Genomic DNA, 25968 nt, shown 5'->3' with positions numbered 1-25968 from the left:
AGCCTTAGCTTGAATATTCAGGTTCATCAGTGTTTTGTATTTTTTCAGGCAATCCTGGGATAGCTGCATCACTCCTGCTAGGAACTTTTTTCATCAGCCTGTTCCTTGTTCTTTCTGTGGCCTCGTTTTTTTACCTCAAGCGTTCACACAGGCTGCCAGAAATGTTCTACAGGAGGAATAAAGGTACATGACATGACTTGGTCCTTTTGAGGGTTATTTAGGAAACTATTAGGCAAGATTTAGTGGGGAGATTATACAGGTTTGTGGTCTGTTATTGGGATTAATTGGGTCTTAGAGTTTTAGGTATGTTTCACTCAGTGCAAAATGTACTGCAGTGACCATAGTTTTTCAGTACTTCGGAAGAAGGTATGTAATGGATCTTGTGATTTCCCTTCCCTCCCAGAGTAGGCCATCCTTTCAACAATTATAATTGGGTTTTTGTTTTGCTTTTTTGCCAGCATACAAATTGCATCGGAAGGGCGAACCTAAAGCAAATCTGTTGCCTTTAAAAAAAAATATAAAGTGCCCTGAAAAGAATGTTTATACTCGCCTGTCAAGCTGTCCGTCCTCTGGAATCTTCGCTCCATTAAAGAGCTATAACTGCCTGAAGGTTCTTTACATTCTTGCTGTGGTCCTTTTCCCCCCATGGGCCTATGTCACCACTGTGTTCTGTATTGACAGAGGGGCCAGCACATGGAACTACTATGCATGGCAAAGAACCAGGCATCCAGCACACCAGAAAGTGTCAGATGTGATGATTCTTTGGGTAACTGTAGCTCTTCAAGAGAATGAAAATCCTGGGAACAGGAATTCTTCTGTTGCAGGGAACTTTTTCTTTGACTTTTGTAAAAAAAAAAAAAAAAAGTCGCTCTGAAGTAGAAGTAAACCCTCCTCTAAACGTAAACTATTCAGATATCTGATAAGCAGGAGGCTTTTTTTTTTTTTTAAGAAAATGTACATTTTGAAACGTTGAGTTGTGTGTCATGCACAGCTCTGCAGCTCCCAGTGACTCTTCACTCACACTCTAGCTGCAGCTGCACATCACAGCCCACTAGGAGATACTTTTGTCTGTTTGTGCTACTGCTGCCTTTCACATTAAATGATTGGTTGAGAGACAAGAAGGTGATGCCCTGTAACACCATTCTTAGCAGACTCCTTTAGTTGGCTTTTCTCTCCTGTTCTCTCCTCTGCCCTCCAAAAGCATATGATCAAATCGAGATCAGTTTGAGCAAATGCTCTACAATCTGGTAACGGCTGCTTGCTAATGTCCACCTTACCACCTGTCCCCTGGATCCTGTACCCTCGCAAATGCTACGTTCACCCTCTGGCTCTATGCTACACTCTCTAACCCACATCTTCAATCTCTCCCTCTCTTCTGGCATCTTCCCCAACTCTCTAAAACATGCATTTGTCAGACCCATACTTAAAAAGCCCTCACTGGACCCATCCAGTCTGAACAACCTATGTCCCATCTCCTTGCTCCCCTTCTTATCCAAACTCCTTGAACGTCTGCTCTACAACCGACTGAGCATCCACCTAGCTGTTAATAGCCTTCTTGAGCCCCTTCAGTCTGGATTTCATCCTCAACACTCCACAGAAACTGCTCTCCTAAAACTAACAAAAGATCTACTAATGGCCAAAACCAATCGACACTATTCTGTACTCCTACTCCTGGACCTCTCTGCTGCCTTTGATATGGTTTACCACCCCCTCCTCCTCAAAAAAACTCCATGCCTTTGGTCTCTGTGACTGTACTCTTCGCTGGTTCTCTTCCTACTTATCCAACTGCACCTTTAGCGTTTCTTACAACTCTACTTCTTCCTCTCCTCTTCCTTTCTCGGTTGGGGTCCCCCAAGGTTCTGTTCTTGGACCTCTCCTATTTTCAATCTATACCTTCTCCCTGGGTCAGCTTATAGCCTCCCATGGCTTCCAATACCACCTCTATGCTGACGACACCCAAATCTATTTCTCTACCCCTGAGCTCACTCACTCTGTCCCCTCACGTATCACTAATTTAGTATCAGATATATCAGTCTGGATGTCGCACCACTTTCTCAAACTCAATCTATCCAAAACCAAACTTATAATTTTTCCTCCCCCATATTCCCCTTCCCCTGATCTCTCAGTCAAAATCAATGGCACAACTATAAGCCCATGCCCACATGCCAAGGTTCTAGGTGTAGTCCTGTACTCTGAACTCTCCTTTAAGCACCACGTCCAAAAAACTGTCCAAATCCTGCCGCCTCAACCTCCGCAACATCTCCAAAATACACCCCTTTCTAACCAATGACACAACAAAGCTCTTAATTCACTCGCTGGTCATCTCTCGCCGCGACTACTGCAACTCCTTTTTCATTGGCTTACCTCTATATAGTCTATCACCTCTTCAATCCATCATGAATGCTGCTGCCAGGCTTATCCACCTTACCGATCGCTCTGTGTCTGCTACCCCTCTGCTACCCTTCTCTGTCAATTCCTCCACTGGCTTCCGCTCGGCCAAATAATTAAATTCAAAATACTAACAACTACTTACAAAGCCATCCTCAATTTCGCCCCCAGCTACATCACTAGCCTAGTCTCTAAATACCAACCTACTCGTTCTCTTAGTTCCTCTCAAGACCTCCTGCTCTCTAGCTCCCTCGTCACCTCCTCCCATGCTCGCCTCCAGGACTTTTCCAAAGCCTCTCCAATTCTATGGAATGCCTTACCCCAATCTGTCCGCTTATCTCCTACTCTGTTAGCTTTTAGACGATCCCTGAAAACCCTTCTCTTCAGAGAAGATATATATACATACATACATACATACATACATACATACACTGGAATTTACATTTTTAAAAAAAAATTTTTTTTTTATACTACTAATAGTGGCAATCAGCGACTTATAACGGGACTGCGATGCAACGGTCAATCTGACACTGATGCTGGGGGGAACCGATTAACTGCTATACAGTAATCAGTGCTAAAAATATACATTCAGGTCCATAAATATTGGGACATCGACACAATTCTAATCTTTTTGGCTCTATACACCACCACAATGGATTTGAAATGAAACGAACAAGATGTGCTTTAACTGCAGACTTTCAGCTTTTATTTGAGGGTATTTACATCCAAATCAGGTGAACGGTGTAGGAATTACAACAGTTTGTATATGTGCCTCCCACTTTTTAAGGGACCAAAAGTAATGGGACAGATTAACAATCATCCATCAAACTTTCACTTTTTAATACTTGGTTGCAAATTCTTTGCAGTCAATTACAACCTGAAGTCTGGAATGCATCAACATCACCAGACGCTGGGTTTCATCCCTGGTGATGCTCTGCCAGGCCTCTACTGCAACTGTCTTCAGTTTCTGCTTGTACTTGGGACATTTTCCCTTCAGTTTTGTCTTCAGCAAGTGAAATGCATACTCAGTCGGATTCAGGTCAGGTGATTGACTTGGCCATTGCATAACATTCCACTTCTTTCCCTTTAAAAACTCTTTGGTTGCTTTTGCAGTATGCTTCAGGTCATTGTCCATCTGCACTGTGATGTGCCGTCCAATGAGTTCTGAAGCATTTTGCTGAATATGAGCAGATAATGCCCAAAACACTTCAGAATTCATCATCAAGTCACATCATCAATAAATACAAGAGAACCAGTTCCATTGGCAGCCATACATGCCCACGCCATGACACTACCACCACCATGCTTCACTGATGAGGTGGTATGCTTTGGATCATGAGCAGTTCCTTTCCTTCTCCATACTCTTCTCTTCCCATCACTCTGGTACAAGTTGATCTTGGTCTCATCTGTCCATAGGATGTTGTTCCAGAACTGTGAAAGCTTTTTTTAGATGTTGTTTTGGCAAACTTTATTCTGGCCTTCCTGTTTTTGAGGCTCACCAATGGTTTACATCTTGTGGTGAACCATCTGTATTCACTCTGGTGAAGTCTTCTCTTGAGTGTTGACTTTGACATACATACACCTACCTCCTGGAGCGTGTTCTTGATCTGGCCAACTGTTGTGAAGGGTGTTTTCTTCACCAGGGAAAGAATTCTTCGGTCATCCACCACAGTTGTTTTCCGTGGTCTTCTGGGTCTTTTGGTGTTACTGAGCTCACCGGTGCGTTCTTTCTTTTTAAGGATGTTCCAAACAGTTGATTTGGCCACACCTAATGTTTTTGCTATCTTTCTGATGGGTTTGTTTTGTTTTTTCAGCCTGATGGCTTGCTTCACTGATGGTGACAGCTCTTTGGATCTCATATTGAGAGTTGACAGCAACAGATTCTAAATGCAAATAGCATACTTGAAATGAACTCTGGACCTTTTTATCTGCTCCTTGTAAATGGGATAATGAGGGAATAACACACACCTGGCCATGGAACAGCTGAGCAGTCAATTGTCCCATTACTTTTGGTCCCTTAAAAATTGGGAGGCACATATACAAACTGTTGTAATTCCTACATCGTTCACCTGATTTGGATTTAAATACCCTCAAATTTAAAGCTGAAAGTCTGCAGTTCAAGCACATCTTGTTCGTTTCATTTCAAATCCATTGTGGTGGTGTATAGAGCCAAAAAGATTAGAATTGTGTCGATGTCCCAATATTTATGGACCTGACTGTACATGGACATTGGCTGGGAAGGGGTTAACATCTTGGGCAATCAAAGAGTTAAACGTGTGCCTAACTTTGTGTTAAGTGTTTGTTTAATGTGTGGTGCTTTCCCTAAGGGATGTGCCGGTTTTTGTTCCTTTGCAGGGAAACAAAAAACGTCACATCGCCGCTGTCAGAGAGCTTTTGTGTTCACATACACTGATGGAGCCAGTGACCACACACACGCGCGCGCACACACACACACACACACACACACACACACGCGCACACACACTCGCATACTAAATAAATGAGACAAAAATGAATCATTTCAAAACTTTTTCCACCTTTAACCTCCCTGGCGGTAATCCCAAGTGTGGTCATATACACTGGAAAAGGAACAAAATTCAATCCAAAATACAGCAACTATGGAATGGCAACTTCCATTCATTCACTCATTGAGACATTGCTAAATCAGGGCTATTGCATAACAACCGAGAACTTTTATACGTCTCCTGAACTTTTTGAGTTTCTTCTGCTAAACAAAACAGATGTCTATGGAACCGTTAGGGCTAACTGGCGTGACATGCCGCCAATGTTTGGCAATAAGAAGCTGAAGACTGGAGAAATGGTTGCCTGGCAGAAAGGCAAAATGATGGCACTGCGATGGCATGACAAAGATGTGTGCCTAATGAGTACAGTTAAGAATACCTCCACTGTTATGGTACGCACGAAAGGTGGGAAAGAAATCACGAAGCCACAAGTAGTGATAGATTACAATAACACCATGGGAGGCGTCGACAGAGCCGACCAAGCAATGACATTCTACCCAGCAATGAGGAAACGGCAAAAGAAGTACTATAAGAAGATCTTCAGGCATCTTCTTCAGCAATGCTTGTGGGATGCCTACATTCTGCTCAAAAAAGAATGACAAGCCTGTGATTCATTCTGACGTCATTTGGAAAGTTGCTGAACGTATCTTTGTGAACCACCAAACACCATCAATGGCTCTGAATAGAGCTGGACAACATGCTGTTGGCGTTGTCAACCCGGAACGCCTGACTGTTCGTCACTTCATGGATTACATCCCACCAACCAAGAAAGTCAGCACCTACAAGGATGTCCGTGGTTTGTTGCTCGAATCAAGATGACCGTGGAAAGAAAATCAGAAAGGAAACCAGGTTCCATTGTCCTGATTGTGACTTCAGACTTTGTGCAGTCCCATGTTTCAAAATTTTTCATACCCGGGATGTTTACTAAACCAATATGCAGTGTCCAGTATTAGTGACTAGTGATAATGAATGAATAACTTGTATAGCGCTACATATGCCAACTAAATCACCTCAGGGACTAGTAATATTGCATCCTTGTTTGGACAAATTTCTGTGTTTTTGGTTTGATTAAATTATTGAATAAAATGAATTCTATTATTTTTTTATAATTATTTATAATTATTGCTTTGATTTTCATGTTTCAAACTTTATCATACCCGGGATGTCTACTAGACTCTGGTTTGGACAGACTTATGTGAGTTGTTCCTAATGCCGCGTACACACGAGCGGACTTTCTATCCTACTTGGTCCGGCACACTTTCCGACGGACTTTGTCCGCCAGGTGCGCCGGACTTTAAAACGAACGGACTTGGCCACACACGCCGGGATTTTCCGGCGGGCTAAGTCCGCCCGTCTTTCCGACGGACTTTCGCCGGAGTTCCGGCGGACTTTCAGAATGAACGGACTTGCCCACACACGGACAAGTCCGTTCATTTTGAACGTGACTCAGGTGCGACGGGACTAGAAAAGGATGTCAATCTTGCCGCTTTTATCGGCTAGATTGACACCTTGCGAGCCCCGTCGCGGGGCATACCAGGCCCTTAGGTCTGGTATGGATTATAAAGGGGAACCCCGCTACGCCGAAAAAACGGCGTGGGGTCCCCCTAAAATCCATACCAGACCCCGATCCGAGCACGCAGCCTGGCCGGTCAGGAAAGGGGGGGGGGGCGCTCGCTCGTCCCCACCCCCTTTCCTGACCGGCCAGGCTGCGTGCTCGGATCGGGGTCTGGTATGGATTTTAGGGGGACCCCACGCCGTTTTTTCGGCGTAGCGGGGTTCCCCTTTATAATCCATACCAGACCTAAGGGCCTGGTATGCCCCGCGCTCGCCGCAATAGGAAGATTTGTTTTTCCTATTGCAGCGAGCGCGAGATGCAATACCATCCCCTCGTGTCGTATTTGGTCTGTCGGACCAGCCTACACACGAGCGGGCTTTCCGTCGGACCAGCACACACACGAGCGGACTTTCCGCCCGAAACTGAGTCCGACGGAAAGATTTCAAACATGTTTGAAATCTAGGTCCGGCGGGCTTTTGGGAAGAAGTCCGCCGGAAAAGTCCGCCGCCGCCCACACACGGGCGGATTGTCCGGCACACTCTGGTCCGCCGGACCAAGTATGCCGGAAAGTCCGACCGTGTGTACGCGGCATAAGAATTACAGACCTACAATATAAAACAACAAATTTCCATGCAAGACAATGTACTATAATGCTTTGACATTCAAAAATACTGACATAATTGGGCCGCCAGGGAGGTTAATGTGACCTATAAACTGTACAACTGGGTTGAACACCAAACCGAAATATTTTAGGTGGAGGGAAGTTAAAATAAACTAAAATAATATGGTTGCATAAGTGTGCACAACCTTAAACTAATACTTTGTTGAAGCACCTTTTGATTTTATTACAGCACTCCGTCTTTTTGGGTATGAGTATCAGCATGGCACATCTTGACTTGGCAATGTTTGCCCACTCTTCTTTGCAAAAACCCTCCAAATCTGTCAGATTGCGAGGGCATCTCCTGTGCACAGCCCTCTTCAGATCACCCCACAGATTTTCAATCAGATTCAGGTCTGGGCTCTGGCTGTGCCATTCCAAAACTTTAATCTTCTGGGGAAGCAATTCCTTTGTATTGGATGTATGCTTTGGGTCGTTGTCATGTTGAAAGATGAAGTTCCTCTTCAGGTTTTGTGCCAATATTGACTGGTATTTGGAACTGTTAATAATTCCCTCTATCTTGACTAAGGCCTCAATTCCAGCTGAAGAAAAACAGCCCCAAAGCATGATGCTGCCACCATGATGCTTCACTGTGGGAATGGTGTTTCTTTGGTGATGTGCAGTGTTTTTGTTTTAATTGTTTTTTTTTTTGCGCCAAACATATCTTTTTGAATTATGGCCAAAAAGTTCAACCTTCATTTCATCAGACCATAACACATTTTCCCACATGCTTTTGTGGGAGAATTCAGATGTGTTTTTGCAAAATTTATCCGGGCTTGGATGTTTTTCTTAAAAGGCTTCCACCTTGCCACTCTACCCCATAGCCCAGACATATGAAGAATATGGAAGATTGGTGTCACATGTAGGAACAGCCAATACTCTCCAGATATTCTTGCAGCTCCTTTAATGTTGCTGTAGGCCTCTTGGCAACCTCCCTGACCAGTTTTCTTCTCGTCTTCATCAATTTTGGCAGGACATTCAGTTCTTGGTAATGTCACTGTTGTGTCATATTTTCTCCACTCGATGAAACACATAATTGCATAACATGACTGTGACAGACCTAGCCGGGAAAGAGACTTTTGGAGGGGACTGTATGCTAGCCTCTTGCCGATCGATCGGGGGCCCTTGCATTTAGGGGAACGGTACTCTTTGTGAGCTGTATGCCTGGGAACCCTTGAGGTGGTATTACTGTGGATTCGGGTCCTGGTCCCCCAGGACACAGACTCTGGGAACCCTGGATTTGCCATATTGGAATAGTGGCTGATTCATAATGCTGGGACAGATACTGTTAGGAGATGCTGATGTAAATTCCAACACCTGTCTGTCTATTGTCTGCTAAAATGTGTATTGTAAATAAGTCTATACTATGGGATCTAAGAGTCATTAGATCCCCATTGTTATTTGTGTTAATTAACTCTGCTATTGTGTGAAGAAGAGTCTATGTTGATTGTGATAATGTTGATTGGATTTTCTGAACTACAAGATGGCCAGTCTGGCCTAATGGTCATGTCTGAGTCATCTAGGCTGTCTAAAGGGATTAGTTAATTAGGTCATGTTAATTAGGTTAATTAGGTTACAGCTGTATTGATAGAGTAATATGAGCAGGAGGTCTGCACCTCCACTTTGAGTGTATAAAAGCCTGTATTTTGCAATAAAAGAGATTCCTGTTTGAACTTGCATACAGCCTGCCTGGTGTTTGTTCTGAGCTATCACAACTGGACTAGAACGGCACAGAGCTGTAGTTCTAATCCCGGAACATTGGACGACCAAACCATCAGACGTTGCAGTCTGATTCAATAGCTGCAGAGGAGTGTCGGGAGAGTGGAACCGAGCGAGCAAAGGGGCTCGTTACAATGACATTCAAAGATCACGATATACATGACATTCCTAAAGTATATAAATCACATAATATTCCCTGCCCTCAAAACATACATGCAGTTCTAAGGTTCTCCCAACCATCTTCCACATTTTCAAGAGAAAGAAGGGATAGATTACCCCCTTCACCCAATCCCCCCCCCCCTTTTTTTTTTTTAGAAATGTTTAAGGGACTTTAGGTTTTGTAAAATAGATAGATCTAGAGAGAGAGATTGATATTAATTTTTTTTTTTGTAACACCCTGGAGAATAAAATGGCGGTTGTTGCAATACTTTGTCACACTGTATTTGCGCAGCGGTCTTAAAAGCGCGCTTTTTTTGGGGGGGGGGGGGGGGGATACACTTTTTTTTAATTAAAAAATAAGACAACAGTAAAGTTTGCCCAATTTTTTTTTATATTGTGAAAGATATTATGCCGAGTAAATTGATACCCAACATGTCTCGCTTCAAAATTGTGCCCACTCGTGGAATGGTGACAAACGTTTACCCTTAATCTCCATATGCGATGTTTAAAAAATTCTACAGGTTCCATGTTTTGAGTTAGAGGAGGTCTAGGGCTAGAATTATTGCTCTTGCTCGAACGATCGCGGCGATACCTCACATGTGGAGTTAGAACACTGTTTTCATATGCGGGCGCGACTCGCGTATGCGTTCGCTTCTGCACGTGAGCTCGGTGGGACGGGGCGCGTTTTAACCAGTTGACATTCGCGCTATAGCCGAATGACGACTACAGCGCGGACCTGAATTCCTGGGAGGCCCTCATATGATGGCCTCCCCTGTGCACGCACCCTGCAGGGCGCGCGTGGAGTGCGCTGTGATCACCGAGTCACTGAGACTTTGGTGATCACCGATCTGAGTAAGGGGCCGGTCCTGGCCCCTTACCATGTGATCAGCTGTCAGCCAATGACAGCTGATCACATGATCAAAACAAAAGCTCTGTGATCATTTTTTTTTTTTTTCTCCTCACTGTCAGAAAAAAGCCGATCACCGGCTCATCAGCAAGGGACATCGGTCCCAAACAGTAAGAGGCAATAATGCCTCATGTGCCACCAGTACCCCCTGCCAGTGCCACCTATCAATGCCCACCAGTGGTGCCAATCAGTGTAACAGATCAGTGCCCATTATTGCCACCCATCAGTGCCCATCACTGCCACCTATCGGTGTCCATCAGTGCCGCCTCATCAGCGTACATCAATGAAGGAGAAAAATTACCTTTTTTAAAATTTTATAACAAAATTATATAAAAAAAAAATTTTTTTTTTTTAATTCTGTCTTTTTACATTTTTTTAACAAAAAATAAAAACCGCAAAGGTGACCAAACACCACCAAAAGAAAGCTCTATTTGTGGGAACAAAATGATAAACATTTAATTTGGGTACAGTGTTGTATGACCGCGCAATTGTCATTCAAAGTGCGTCAGCGCTGAAAGCTGAAAATTGGTCTGGATAGGAGGGGGGTTTAAGTGCCCAGTAAGCAAGTGGTTAAAATTTTTTTTTTTTTTTTTAAATTGTCACTTTTATTCCTATTACAAGGAATGTAAACATCCCTTGTAATTGAAAAAAATGACAGGACCTCTTAAAAATGAGATTTGGGGTCAAAAAGATCTCATATTTTCACTAAAATGCAAAAAAATAAAATTAAAATAAAAAGTTGTTTGAAAAAAAGAATTTTGCTTTAAGACAAGGGTGTCAAATTTAATTTCATCGTGGGCCGCATCAGCATTATGATTGTCCTCAAAAGGACCGGTTGTATCTGTAAGATTAGATGTCCAGCGCATCCCCTCCCCTTACATTAGATGTCAAGAGCCACCCCACCATCAGAAGTTGTGTCCCCTACTCTCCCTAACATCACAGTGCACCCCCTTTCCTTATGCTGCTGCTGGGAAGAAGCTGGATGCATTGCTTGAAAGCAGAAAGTAGGGGTCTGGAGGAGGACCAGAGGAGGGCTGGAGCTCTCCTGCAGCTGCAGGGGAGGTGCGAGGGCCACATGAAATGGCCTGGAGGGCCGGTTTCGGCCCGCGGGCCTTGTGCTTGACACCTGTGCTTTAAGAGCTATGGGCGGATACCACAGAGGACACGGGATCCGATTGCCCCCCGGCGCTTTCTGTAAGTGGCGGAGGGCACCGTAGCGTGGCAGGGGGGCCCTCTCCCGCTGCCAATAACTGATTTTGTGGCGAATCTGCTGCAGAGACCACTTTTATCTGAAAGAGGAGCGCTCGCTGAAGAAGAGGATACCGGGGTTATGGCAGATAGCTGCTGTCAGAACGATATTCCTATTCAAAGTACTACCGTATAATGTCGGCGGGCGGTCTGCAAGTGGTTAAATGATGGCAGGTGTGTACTGACTCCTATTTAAAATGAGTTTGAATGTGATTGCCTAATTCTGAACACAGCTACATACCCAGTTATAAGAGGGTGTGCACACTTCTGCAACCACATTTATTTTATTTTTTACTCTTCCCCCTAAAAGATTTCAGTTTGTTTTTCAATTGAGTTGTACAGTTTATAGGTAACATTAATGGTGGAAAAAGTTCTGAAATTATTTATCTTTGTCTCAATTTCTTTACATCACAGAAACCTGACATTTTAACAGGGATGTGTAGACTTTTTATATCCACCCCTCACATTTTTGTAAATATTTAATTATCTTTTCACGTGACAACACTGAAGAAATGACACTTTGCTACAAGATAGTGAGTGTACAGTTTGTATGAAGGTGTAAATTTGCTATCCCCTCAAAATACCTCAACACACAGGCATTAATGTCTAAACCATTGGCAACAAAAGTGAGTCCACCCCTAAGAGAAAATGTCCAAATTGGGCCCAATTAGCCATTTTCTCTCCCCAATGTCATGCGACTCGTTAGTGTTACAAGGTCTCAGGTGTGTTAAATTTGGTGTTATTACTCTCTCTCATATTGGTCACTGGAAGTTCAACATGGCACCTCATGGCAAAGAACTCTCTGAGGATCTGAAAAGAATTGTTGATCTACATAAAGATGACTTGGGCTATAAGAAGATTGCCAAGACCCTGAAACTGAGCTGCAGTATGGTGGTAAAGACCATACAGTGGTTTACCAGGACAGGTTCCACTCAGGACAGGTCTTGGCATGGTCGACCAAAGAAGTTGAGTGCACGTGTTTAGCCTCATATCCAGAGGTTGTCTTTGGGAAATAGATGTATAAGTGCTGCCAGCATTGCTGCAGAGGTTGAAGGGGTGGGGGTCAGCCTGCCAGTGCTCAGACCGCACGCCACACACTGCATCAAATTGGTCTGCATGGCTGTCGTCCCAGAAGGAAGCCTCTTCTAAAGATGATGTACAAGAAAGCCAGCAGTTTGCTGAAGACCAGCAGATCAAGGTCATGGATTACTAGAACCATGTCCTGTGGTCTGATGAGACCAAGATAAACTTATTTGGTTCATGTCAAGCGTGTGTGGCGACGTCCAGGTGAGGAGTACAAAGACGAGTGTATTTTGCCTATATTCAAGCATGGTGGTTGGAGTGTCATGGTCTGGGGCTGTATGTGTGCTGTCTGTACTGTGGAGCTACAGTTGGAACCATGAATGCCAACATGTACTGTGACATACTGAAGCAGAGCAGGATCCCCTCCCTTCGGAGACTGGGCCGCAGGGCAGTTTTCCAACATAACGACCCCAAACACACCTCCAAGTCGACCACTGCCTTGCTAAAGAAGCTGAGGGTAAAGGTGATGGACTGGCCAAGCATGCCTCCAGACCTAAACCCTATTGAGCATCTGTGGGGCATCCTCAAACAGAAGGTGGAGGAGCGCAACGTCTCTTACATCCACCAGCTCCGTGATGTCATCATGGATGAGTGGAAGATGACTCCAGTGGGACCCTGCTCTGATGAACTCCATGTCCAAGACGGTTTTGGCAGTGCAGGAAAATAATGGTGGCCACACAAAATATTGACACTTTGGGCCCAATTTGGACATTTTCACTTAGGGGTGTACTCACTTTTGTTGCCAGCGGTTTAGACATTAATGGCTGTGTGTTGAGTTATTTTGAGGGAACAGCAAATTTACACTGTTATACAAGCTGTACACTCACTACTTTACATTGTAGCAGTGTCATTTCTTCAGTGTTGTCACATGAAAAGATATAATCAGGGCTTTTTATCAGCGGGAACGTGGGGGAATGCAGTTCCGGCACCTCCAGCACTGAATGCATCTAATGGCAAGGGGTGCTGGGGTGTGCTGGAGGGTCTACTGATGCTGGCTGCTGGAAGATCTACTTTTGCTGGAGGGGATCTGTTTTTGTGTGGTGGCCTATTGTTGCTGGGGAGGTCTATTGTTGCTGGTGGGGGATCTATTGTTGCTGGGAGAGGTTATGTTGCTGGGGGGATCAACTGCTGCTGTAAGGGACCTACTGTTAAAGGAGGGGTCTATTGTTTCTGGATGCTGGCCGCTGGGAGATCTGGCCTTGCTGCCGGGGCTCTATTGTTGCTGGGATGATATTTTGTTGCAGGGGTCCTATGTTGCTGGGGGGGTCTATTGTTGCTGGGGGGTGTATTGCTGCTGGCTGCAGGGGATCTATTGTACCGCTTTTCTTGTTGTTACCAATTTCCATACAAATTACTTTAGCATAGCATGCCATAATCATAATTGGCTCTGTATTCTCTAAATGAGATGGTGCTAGGAGGTGGGTAAGGGGTGGAACCAAGAGATGTTGCTCAGAGGCGGGTAGGGGCGGGGCAGAGACAAGAAGTGACTCAGTAGGTGGGAGTTCCAGCACCTATTCTCTGAGGAAAAAAAGCCCTGGATATAATAAAAAAATGTGAGGGGTGTACTCACTTTTGTGAGATACTGTATGTGATTCTGCGCAGCCAGCCCGCACTGTAGCAGTAAAACTACAGCGTGTGGCTAGCAAGTGGTTAAATTTAAGTATACTGGCAAATTTCTCATGTGTTATGACAGTGGGGGGTTTCCATTTTCCAAGCCCTCACTGTAAAAATTACCAGGATCTTTATTGTGGACTTTACGAAGCTGGGTTAATAGGAGGATTTCTCTACCAGTGTAAACAAAGATTAAGCGGTATTGTGACTGCAACCCTATTTTCCAGCCTGTAAAGCCTTTCATTTAACATCATGTTAAACGGCTGAGTGTCCAAATACTGTCAAATTACAGATCGGTTCTTGGAAAATGTTGCCAGACGTCCTTGCATCCATAAACAAACTGTTGTCAACCTGTCATACCTAACCATACCTAAATGTTGTGTTTATGGTATACATGGGTTTACCTGCAGCTAACAAGATTTCTCTGCTTTATTATATACCAAAAGTAATGGCAAAATATTCAGGACCAAAATAGGCCTGACAACTAGAATGACACATTTTTATTGTCTGATAAATGAAAGCTAAACAGTAACATGTTTCATATTACACTTTTTTGTTTTTTTTGTTTTAGAGCTTCACAACACATTGCACAATGTTTGTTAGTATGAAACATAGTTTAAACATGTTGGTAAGGAAGTGTTCACTGAAATTGGTAAATATTTGCATTCTAGAGTCAAACAAAGGAAACCAATTGTTCTGCTAGGTGTACCGGCTTTCTAAAGACCTATGAGGAGAAATTGTGTGCGTTTTCTTTCTTCTTTCTTCTTTCTTCTTTCTTCTTTCTTCTTTCTTCTTTCTTCCTCCCTCTTCCTTTTAATAATCCTCTCTCTACACATATATTCACCAACAGCTCACTTGTACTAAAGGCTGTCATTTATTTCCCATGTAGCATCCATCTTGCAGCCCAGTGAAATGGTAAGTCTTTGTTACTCTTGTGCAGTACTTAACTTTATTATAAGAGTGTAAATTTCCAAGCAATGTAACAGACTTATTAAGTAAGGCACAACGTCATGACACAGAGACCCCTTATTCAGGTGAAAACTTCACAACCATGCCATGGTTAGAAATGCCTTGACTCGTGTCGCTGGAACTGCTTACATTTTTTTTAGATTACTATTTTCTTAGTTATATAACAAGAAAAAGCACAAATATACACAGTCATGTGTATAGTGTAAAGGGACAAGAAATCTTCAGTCCACAGTACAATGTATTAAAAAAATAACCAGTGCAGGTAATGCACCTTGTACGTCCAATGAAGAAAAAGGAAAGGGACAGATAAAGAACATAGCCTGGTGACAAGCAGACATATAAGAAATCCCATGTATGTGGTGCCAATTGACGTATAAGCAAATAGGTATGGACTCCAATAAGTTCTGAGTAAAGGGACCTCCATAGCACGTGACATGAGCGTTCACTCATAAATACAATCAGTTAGGTGTTTGTTTTATTTATTGCAGGTACTTATATAGCACTGTCAATTTTACGCAGCACTTTACAATTTTATTATTGATTCCCATCGGCCCCCTCCCCTCAAGGAGCTTACAATGTAAGGTCCCTAACTCACATTCATACATATGCTAGGGCCAATTTATACAGGTGCCAATTAACCTACCAGCATGTCTTTTGAGTATGGGAGGAAACCAGAGTACCCGGAGGAAACCCAGACAGGCACAGGGAGAACATGCAAACTCCAGGCAGGTAGTGCCGTTGTTTGGATTCAAACCAACGACCCTGACCACATTTTGTTGAATTTCTTCAGACAACCTGTAGAAGATTGTCATTTTATACAGGGGTAAGGCCTTGTTTATAAGATCATTGAGGGGGGGGGTAGGTGGGTTTTAAAATGGGGCAGTGACTGGGTAGTGTCATATGCCTCCATCCATGGTACAAATAAAAAAGAGGGGAAATTTGGGACTTTAAATGAAGCACACGGCTATAAGGTGATAAAAAAATAGATACCGTATTTATCGGCGTATAACACGCGCCGGCGTATAACGCGCACCCCAAGTTTAGGAGGTTATTTTAAGGAAAAAAAACTTTTAGGAGGGAAGTTTAAGGAAAAAACTTGCGTTTAAATACCCATCAATGCAGCCTTATTAGTGTCCATCTGCAGCCTTGTCCATCATTGCAGAATGATCATTGTCCATTTGCAGCCTTGCCCAGTGCCGTTTGCAGCCTTGCCCAGTGCCATTTGCAGTATGTAATTGTTTAAATTTGCCGCCGCCAAGATAGACAGAGCCTGTGTACTCTGCTGTACTCGGCTCGGCTCGCAGTCCCGCCCAGGTCCTATGATTGACATAACACAGGTCCAATGGCGGGACTGGGCGGGACTGCGAGCCGAGCCGAGTACACAGTACACTCGGCTCGATCTTTTTCGGCAGCGCTCGCTCCTCATCCTCTCTGAGACAGCAGGAAGGCCTCACTGCGAGCGGAGCCGAGCACTCTGCTTGCTCTTTTTCGGCTCACAGACAGTGGGGATCCAATTTTCCCCCTGATTTTAAGAGGAAAAAAAGTGCGTGTTATACGCCGATAAATGCAGTATATAATATGTTTATTGGTACATATGCACATGTTGAGTCATAACAAAATACAGTGAATAAATAGTATTGCTCATTAGTAGCACATGGTACATAACATAAATATCGCTGCTCCACCGTGGTGTGGGTGGTGTTAGTTGGTGACCTAGACCTCTCTAATATAAAAAAAAAGTCAATAATGAATCATGATTGTAAAAGCAAGTATGATCAGATGGTAGTGATAGCATAGCATCAAAAAAAGGCTTAATGCGTTTTCGTGGGTTCTATCCACTCACCAGGAGCCAATGCAGGGTACATATACTTGTATCTGCAAAAAATTGCATATATATGTAATCTGGTATTTAATGCAAAGAAAGAGAGGGGACGGAAAAGGGGAGGGGGAGAATCCCTTGGTTACTCACAAGTCAGCTATAGGTTTCAAATTGACCATCAGGTGAAAAAAATCAATAAATGCAAAAACATCTATATAATTTTACCACAGTAGCGCTCAAAAAATGTTTAGACTGAAATACAAATGATATTCAAATAAATTATGTAAATATCTGTCTAAATAAGTGAATCGTGAAAAATATTTATAAAATCCAATTCCACACATGTAAAATAGCAGTCCTTTTGAAGAGTTCAGAAAATTGCAGAAATATATATGTGAATATACACGATAGCTTCCACCAGTGATGAATAGGGGATCAACCGTCTTAAGAAAAGCACTCACCGCATGCTGCTGCCATTCACTTAGCAAAATATCCTCAGAATATATTGAATCTTTCAAATGCCACACTTCGTTCAGATGACTGGCTATAAACTCCACATATATGGAATCAAAATAGAGATGGAAGCCTCCAATAGTGTAAAATCACTTAGGGTAACAAATGTATTTAAAATTCTATATTGCACGTACTTCAATTCCAAATTATAATCAGCTTTTGTTACATGTTACAAGCCAGGAGGTTCTGCGCTGCGTTCTCATCACTCCTTCACTCACTACACGTCTGATCGCCATCCCAGACTTGGCATATAGTTGTCATGTAGCCACGTCCGACGCGTTTCATCACTTCCGACTTTGTTACGGGGGTGGCGACACGGCACGGCAACCAAGTTCAAATACCCTCGTCCTAGCACAAATTACTCCTACTAAATTGCACTATTTATCAGTCTACTCATACGATCTGTAAGTGCGGACAGCTTCTAGGTGAAAACTCCGTTCAGACATGTCGCAGCTTCATCTGTGTGTACAATTAACCCCATCCAAACCAAATACAGATTCAAGGAGGAAATTCCACTTTACATCGAATTAATCTAATGATTAAAATAATGCAGTGTAAATTACAATAAGCTGACCCATTCTACAGTGAGTGTTACAAAATCACAAATAAATGCCTGGAGAGGATCAAATGGGGTGAGAGATTTATCCAAGAGAGAAATCAAATGGATCCATTTATTGCGGACGATGAGTCCTGATGGGTTAAATATTGATCTAGACTTAAATTGTTTCATTAGTAATTGATTGTTAATATTTATTTTGTGGTTGTGAAGGTCCCTATATCTACATTTTTAAGTATGTACTTATTTCTATGTATTTTATATTAGCTATTCCATTAAGGTTTTGGTTATATGCTATTTTAACATTAACATTTTTGCAAAAGCACTGATATTGCTCCTCCTTTCAAAAAACATTTGGTGTTAGAACCTATTAAATAGAGTTCAGTGTGGTTAGGCAATTAGTATCCCGTGAGTAAGGGGTTAATTGCACGTATGGATGAAGTAGCCAAGTCTCGAAGGGATGGTGGCGCTGACATTCATTTGTGATTTTCTAACACTCGCTGTAGAATGGGTCAGCTTATTGTAATTTACACTGCATTATGATTTTGCTCATTAGATGCATTAGATGTAAAGTGTAATTTCCCCATTTAAACCATATTTGGTTGGGATGGGGTTAATTGCACACACAGATGAAGCTGCGGCATGTCTGATAGTTTTCACGTAGTAGCTGTCCATGCTGAGTGAGAATACAGGAGACTCTGATCAATTGTGCAATTTAGTAGGAGTAATTTGTGCACACTAACACATGTTCCTTGAAGGAGGAGGGTATTTGAGCTTGGTTGCCGTGTCACCACCCCCTGTGACGAAATGCATCGGGGCGTGGCTACACGGCAATTGTATGCGGAGTCTGGGATGGCGATCTGACGTCTAGCGAGTGGAGTGGTGAGAACGCAGCGCAGGGCCTCCTGGCTTGTAACATGTAACAAAAGCTGATTTGAATTTAAATTGACGTACGTGCAATATATATTTTAAATACATCCGTTATCCTAAGTGATTTTACACTATTGGAGGCTTCCATCTCTATTTTGATTCCCTATATGTGGAGTGTATAGCCAGTCATCTGAATGAAGTGTGGCATTTGAAAGAGATTCTTCAATATATTCTGAGCTTATTTTGCCAAACATGAAAGTGAATGGCAACAGCATTCGGTGAGCACTTTTCTTAAGGGGGGTGATCCCCTATTCATCTCTGGTGGAGGACATTGGTGTATATTCACATATATTTTTCTGTACTTTTCAAAATGACTGCTATTTTACATGTGTGGAATTTGATTTTATATATATTTTTCACGATTCACTTGTTTATAGACATTCACATACACTTGTATTTCAGTCTGAATATTTTTTGTGCGCTACTGTGGAAAGATTATTATTATATATATATATATATATATATATATATATATATATATATATATATATATATATATATATATATATATATATATATATATATTATGTGTGTGTGTGTGTGTATGTGTATATATATATATATATATATATATATATATATGTATATATATATATATGTATGTATGTATGTATGTGTATATATATATATGTATATGTTTTTGCATTTATTAATATTTTCACCTGATGGTTGATTTATGATTATTTTCAGTAGCAGCACATATTTCACTTAATATTAGTTTCCTAAGCGCAGTGCGCATTAAATTTATTATAGGTTTCAAACGGAGTGCTGAGAACCGAAGACTTGGGGGATTCATCTCCGGGAGCTGTGGTAGTGGCCAGTGGCACAAAGACAACACAAGTAGTAATGAATAGACTGCCATGAGAGTGGGGTCTCCATTGGAAATTAAAAGTGATGCAGTTTGTATTGCAAAGTAGAGTAACAAAATCTATATCAATGTAACTAGTGCATGTCTAATGATATAGTGAGGACTAAAGGCCAAAGCATAGTGTCAGTAAAAGTGAGCCCAGGTGAGGAATCAAGGTAGATAATAATTAATTACATGTAGCTCTCACCAAAGGAATAAAAACACAGAGAAAAACAGTGAAACAAAACAGCCAAAATGAACAATATACCCAAGTGATACCTGAATCCTAGGTGAGAGAGCATGAGCCAAACAAGTGTGTTTGTAACCAGCAAAGCAAGAAACAGGAAGTGAGTGCTCAACCTGGAAGTGATATTTATGGTGGGGTCATGCCACTGAGCCACTCCCTAACGCCACGCTGGCATACTTGGCGGGGGGGGGGCTGCGTCAGCGCTCTGCACTTGACGCCAAGGATGTCGCCCCCCCCCCTCCATATGTTATTATTTAAGGTGCATTCACATCATATATATAGTATGCAGATGACAAAACAGCGCGCCAGCGGCAGACGCCACGAGTGGGGTTGATGCACATCGAGTGCCCACCAGTCCCCCCACGCAAAAATGAAACCGAGAGGGAGAGGAAGGCACCAGGTGCGTATCACAGCTCCCAGAAATTTATGAAAACCCCAATGCCTCCAGTATCCAGTCTCATATGGAAAGGACAGCCATTCCTTTTCACCTAAGTGGTGTTGGCTATTTATGTCAAAAACATGTATTGGATAGATCTACCAACCCCCACAACTTGCCAAGTGGCCACCCCTCTGCCAAAGGGGGGCGGGTGCAAGGAACCTGCTAATGCATGGGACTGTGCATGGTACATTTCCAAGAGCTGCAATACCCACCTGGTGCCTTCCTCTCCCCCTCCATTTCATTTTTGCGTGGGGGGCTGGTGGGCACTCTATGTGCATGGACACCACGCCTTGTGGCGCCTGCTGCCTGCGCACTGTTTTGTCATCTGCATACTATTTTGGGGGGGTAATCCTTGGCGTTGAGGGCCAAGCCACAATTGCCACTCGGGTACCCCACCACCCTCTGAGTACACCAGCGTGGCATGACCCCACCATAAATATCACTTCCAGGTTGATAACTCACTTTCTGTTTCTTGCTTTGCTGGTTACACAACACACTTGTTTGGATCATGCTCCCTCACCTAGGATTCAGGTATCACTTGGCTACATTGTTTATTTTTGTTGTTTTTTGTTTCACTGTTTTTTCTTGGTGTTTTTTTTCCTACCACTTATTTCTTTGAGAGCTACAGGTACATGTTTTTATTTATATCTTATCTACTTTGATTCCTGGGTTCACTTTTACTGACACCATGCTTTTGGGCTTTAGTCCTCATTATATCATTAGACATGCACTATTTATATTGATATATATTGCATTACTCTCCACAGAGTGTCCTTTGTGACACACACTGCATCACTTTTGATTTCCTATGGAGACCCCACTCTCATGGTAGTCTATCCATTACTGCTTGTGTTGTCTTTGTGCCGCTGGTCACTGCCACAGATCCCGGAGATGAATCCCCCATTATGTCTTCGGCTCTCAGCACTCCATTTGAAACCTATAGCTGACTTGTGAGTAACCAGGGGGGGTTCTCCCCCTCTCCTTTTTCCTTCCCCTCTTTCTTTGCATCAAACACCAAATAATATAAAAAAAATATATATTAAGCAATTTTTTGCAGATACATGTGCCCTGCATCGGCTCCTGATGAGTGGAAAGAACCCACGGAATGCAGAGAGCCTTTTTTCGATGCTACGCTATCACTACCATCTGATCATACTTGCTTTTGCAATCATGATTCATTATTGACTTTTTTATATTAGAGAGGTCTAGGTTACCAACGAACACCACCCACGCCAAGGTGGTGCAGCGATGTGTATGTTATGTGCCAGGTGATACTAATGAGCAATACTATTCACTGTATTTTGCTATGACTCAACGTGTATATGTACCAAAAAACATGATATTATATATCTTTTTTTTTTTTTTTTTTTTTTTTTTTTTTGTTTCGTTTTTTTCATCACCACATAGCCGTGTGCTTCATTCATTCATGCCCTCCTCCTCCTTTTTTTTTTTTTTTTTTTTTTTAGATTTGTTTATAAGAAAGATCTTTTCAAAGTTTGAAATGGAAAGAAGCCGATCTTTCCATCATCCAAGACCCAAGCTTTTTTTGCATAAAAGAATAAAAAAATGGAGTAATGTTTTGTGAACTGCGCAGCTCCTCGCCAGCTTTTGTGTGGTCTTCTGATCTATGTGTTGGTACAAAAGTGTTCACTATTCAGAAGCACCTATTATTTTGTGGTACATAACAAGCTGCCAAGAAGAAAACAAAACGTTGGTAATACCCTTGGTTCTTCCAATAGTGAAGGTGTTTAAGTGAGTTGGGATGAATAAAACAAAGGCTCCATATTAGAGCATGTAACCTATCTAAGGTTGTTCACATTTAGCCCAACAGTGCTTCCAAGGAAATGTTAACTAGTAGATCTGCTTATCCAACATGAACTAAAAGCTATCAGAATTTGCGTAGTCATGCCTGTCCTCCTTAGCCTCTTTTTCAGCATAATCACTTTAAATACGTTGACAGGGCACTTAAACCAATAATTACAATTTTTTTGGGATAAATTATCCCAGAATGCATTTATTTCAGGCACCGTTCAGTGGAAAGGGTAGAAGCTCTTTCAGATTTGTAGAATCTGGGGAGATTTGACTATTTTAACTTTCGCAGAAAGTGATGGAAATCCAAATGTTTTAAGTTGGAGTAATAAAGGGACATATTCCAGTGGGGACAACTTAAAGAAGTCTCACTAGAGATTAATGAGGTGTGTTGCATTCCCTGGGGGTACTGTGTACATAGCACTTGTCACCATAAAAATTAGTGCTGTGATTCCTAAATGGCATTGCCTGATAGGTAGCCCCTGCCACTGCTATCCAACAATGCTGGACAGTAGAGATGGGCTTCTGACTGCACAGAGAAGAGAGGACGATACAGGAACTGAACAGAGCCGGCACAGCCCAGTCTCCCCTGAAAGCTGCAGACAGAATATCTGTGCCCTTCTTGCCACACATTCCTGTGCTTCCTTTGCTCTGTTTGTACTTATAAAAGGCTGATCCTGCAATCTCCCACATTCCCCTCTCTATTCTGCAGCTATGCTCCTTCGGTTAGTGTTAAAAGACTGAGGCTGAAATCTGCAGCCTCCAGCTAGTTCTGGAGGAATTAATTATAGTAGCAGCTGGCAATTTGTGTTGTGTGAATAACAGTGGTTGGGGAGCAGTGCCAACAGCACATGCCAGAAACTACTAGATGCCAGAGATAGACTAGTATAGTAGCTGCTGGCACATGCTGTTGTCAATTTTTTTTTTTTATATGAATGACCAGTGCTGCCCCCCAGCTGCTGCCAGTCCCACAACACAAGCAGCCAGCTACTACTGTAGTCATCTCCTCTGTAATAAAAAAAAAAGGCTACAAGCTCCACAGCCACCAGCTAGTTCAGAGTCGGTGTGGCAGCAGGATGAAATGCCCATAATTTGGGCTTCTGCCTGGGCTACAGTCAGCACTGATAATAATAAAATCTACACTATGCAATACCTAAATGAAATTTTTGGTTAGAGATACTGAATACTCATTTGTGACTCACAGAAAAGTTAGTAAAAAAGGTCACTTTAAGTGTAGTGACACATCAGGCTAGAACATCCAAATGTCTAATCCTTTGGGGAACCTTCAGACATTTCCATTTGGTTGCCCTAGTCGCACAGTATCAGGCCCTTTTTTTGTTTTTAATTTATAAGGCATTTCTCTAAACTCTAAACTGATCCTTCCACTCCAAAAAAAAAAAAAATCTAGACAGTATAGGGATTTTCTAAATGGGCTAGGTCTTATTCATAATTATTGTGCTTTTCTTTTTTTTTTTTTTTTTTTTTTTTCCTTTTTAGGCATCAATGATTCCAAATCCAAGCTTTACAGGTAACTTTAAACTTGCATGTTCAATCAACCACATGAACTGATGTTTTGTTATGGATGCATGAGATCTTAATACCAAAGATTTCACAATGAATGGATGTTGTGCACGTTGTCACATAACACAATTTTCTTTAGTTTTGGATAGAGAAGGGTAAAGTGGGGAAGGTCTAACACCTCTCAAATGTATAGATTTCCTGTTTTCTGATTGGGAGGGGGGTACATTTCACTTCCTGTTCCAGAAATGCAGCAGGAAATTAGGAAATCTTTACAAATTTAGAAGAATTACACTTTTAGACAGTTGTCAAAGAGCAGGTGACCACTGGTTAGATTTGCCCCCCTGGGGAAATTTTACCCTCCTCAAAATGGGATTTTAAGGGCAATGCAGAAATTGGCAGTGTTGAATTATAGTTAAAAAAGTTTATTGATACAAAAACGAATAGGATATACATGAACATACACATTGATCTAGTTAAGAATAATTATAAAAACATCAGATATATGGAAACATATGATGCATCCTACTGCTAGTTACAAGTACCACCCCCAATAGGTGTGATGGCGTCCTGATAGCAGATTTCCAACGCGTTTCAACTTATTGTAAGGATAAAGTCTTCCTCAGGGAGGGACTGCATCACATTATTTGCATTTAGGACCCCTGCCAGCACTGGGAAAGCGATTTTTCACAGTTAAATGCAAATAATGTGATGCAGTCCCTCCCTGAGGAAGACTTTACCCTTACAATAAGTTGAAACGCGTTGGAAACTTGTAACTAGCAGTAGGATGCATCATATGTTTCCATATATCTGATGTTTTTATAATTATTCTTAACTAGATCAATGTGTATGTTCATGTATATCCTATTCGTTTTTGTATCAATAAACTTCTTTTTAACTATAATTCAACACTGCCAATTTCTGCATTGCCCTTAAAATCCCATTTTGAGGTACACATCTAGTTCTAAAAATTACAAGGGATGCTGGCAATGACACGGCCAACCCTCTGAGTCATACATTTATGTAAACAATTTTACCCTCCTTTCCTGTTTTAGTGACAATTATAACATTTTGGTTTGATTTGACTTTCTGTCCTGGTGTTAATGGCAACAGGATAAATGGAAAAAAGAAGCTCTCCTGCGAAGATATTGATGGCAAAACTTGATGTGGGTTCTGACCCTTCCCAACTCTATCCAGACCTCAAAAGTTTTGACTATACATGCACTTTAAGTTGGAACTCCAGCAAATACTCAGTTTTACATTGAGTGGAAAAGGGAGTTGGAACCAGTTAATATATTTGGCAAAACAAATGAAACCAGCAACAAGCAAACGTCAGTCTGTGCTCCCATATATGTTCTACTGTCTTTTTTTTTTTTTCTGTTTGTTTGTTTCAGGTCGTAAGCCAAGATATGTTAGACGAGAAAGGACGCACAAATCGTCTGCACCAGTGCTACTTACTTCATCAGAGGATACTCAAGTAAGCAACGTCTAGCCTTCTCCAGGATATCAAGATGGAAGGATCTGGAATGTACTGACACCTCGAGAGCACTTGGGATCAGAACAATCGGCCTAGCCGCAGAAACTGTGAAAATCAGAAATATGAAGTAAACAAATGGCTGAAGGATCTGATATAGATCTTTGCCTGCACAAGAATAAATGGCACATTTTGGGAATGTGGGGGGGGGGGGGGGGGACGACAATTATCTGCAATTTTACTGTGCAATTTTACCGTGCAATTTTGTGTCCGTTCCTTAGAAGGATGGCAATACTATGCTGGTTTATCAGATCAATTATTGACTGAAGAATATGCAGTTTTTGGTAATGTAATCATAAAATGTCAACATTGGACTATTTTTGTTCATGCATTTCTTTGTAAAATGAGCACTGCTGTCTATTTTTTATTTTGTTTTGTATTTTAATAGATTTCAATGGCTTTAATAAATTTAATTTTGTTTATTTTTTTTTTTTTTCGTCTTTGCTTAGCATTTTAGTTTGCATTGTAAAAACTTAGATTTCTCACACACATTTGGACCTGGAATTTGGTGATTTCCCTAAAGTAAACCTGTCATGAGAGAAATATGGCATTGTTGACTTCCTTTCTGAGAATGCTAGTTGCCTAGCTGTGTCTGGCTTCTATATTTTTCAGTCATGCTGTACAACTGGAACAAGCATGCAGGAAATTGGTGTCTGAAGTCAGAAACCCCCACATATTTCTCATAACGGTTTCTTTAAAATAGATTCTTTTAAAAGGGATGCAGAAAAATGGGAGCTGCTGTTACTGATTTTAGCTTGCTCTAGCACTAGCATTTGCATCCTTTCTCCTGTACTTATTTAGCCACTTGCTTAGAATATCAGGTGGGAAAAAATAAGGGGTTGCGCAAATGCCTGTGTAACTTGACGTAAAATCTACAGTGAAAAGAGATTTATGTAATAATTATGAATAAAACTAAAATAATGTGCAAAACATTTGA

General features: G+C 41.9%; 1 protein-coding gene across 4 annotated transcripts in view; it reads left to right on the top strand.

Annotated features, from left to right (window-relative positions):
• Positions 1 to 25453, top strand: part of LG10H1orf159 (linkage group 10 C1orf159 homolog) — a 111569-nt gene extending 86116 nt beyond the window's left edge. For 3 of the 4 annotated variants that reach the window (XM_073603066.1, XM_073603067.1, XM_073603068.1), the window contains exons 7-10: positions 49 to 183; positions 14740 to 14765; positions 23477 to 23507; positions 24892 to 25453. In XM_073603066.1, the coding sequence (XP_073459167.1) occupies positions 49 to 183; positions 14740 to 14765; positions 23477 to 23507; positions 24892 to 24989 (290 nt within the window). In that variant the 3' untranslated portion in view covers positions 24990 to 25453. The remainder of the gene's footprint in view (positions 1 to 48; positions 184 to 14739; positions 14766 to 23476; positions 23508 to 24891) is intronic. The other variant, XM_073603069.1, reaches the window with a different exon arrangement.
• Positions 25454 to 25968: the final 515 nt, after the last annotated feature.

This window comes from Aquarana catesbeiana, linkage group LG10 (assembly GCF_042186555.1).
Source record: "Aquarana catesbeiana isolate 2022-GZ linkage group LG10, ASM4218655v1, whole genome shotgun sequence".
Taxonomy (NCBI): Eukaryota; Metazoa; Chordata; class Amphibia; order Anura; family Ranidae; genus Aquarana; species Aquarana catesbeiana.
This window is presented reverse-complemented; position numbering and strand designations above follow the sequence as displayed.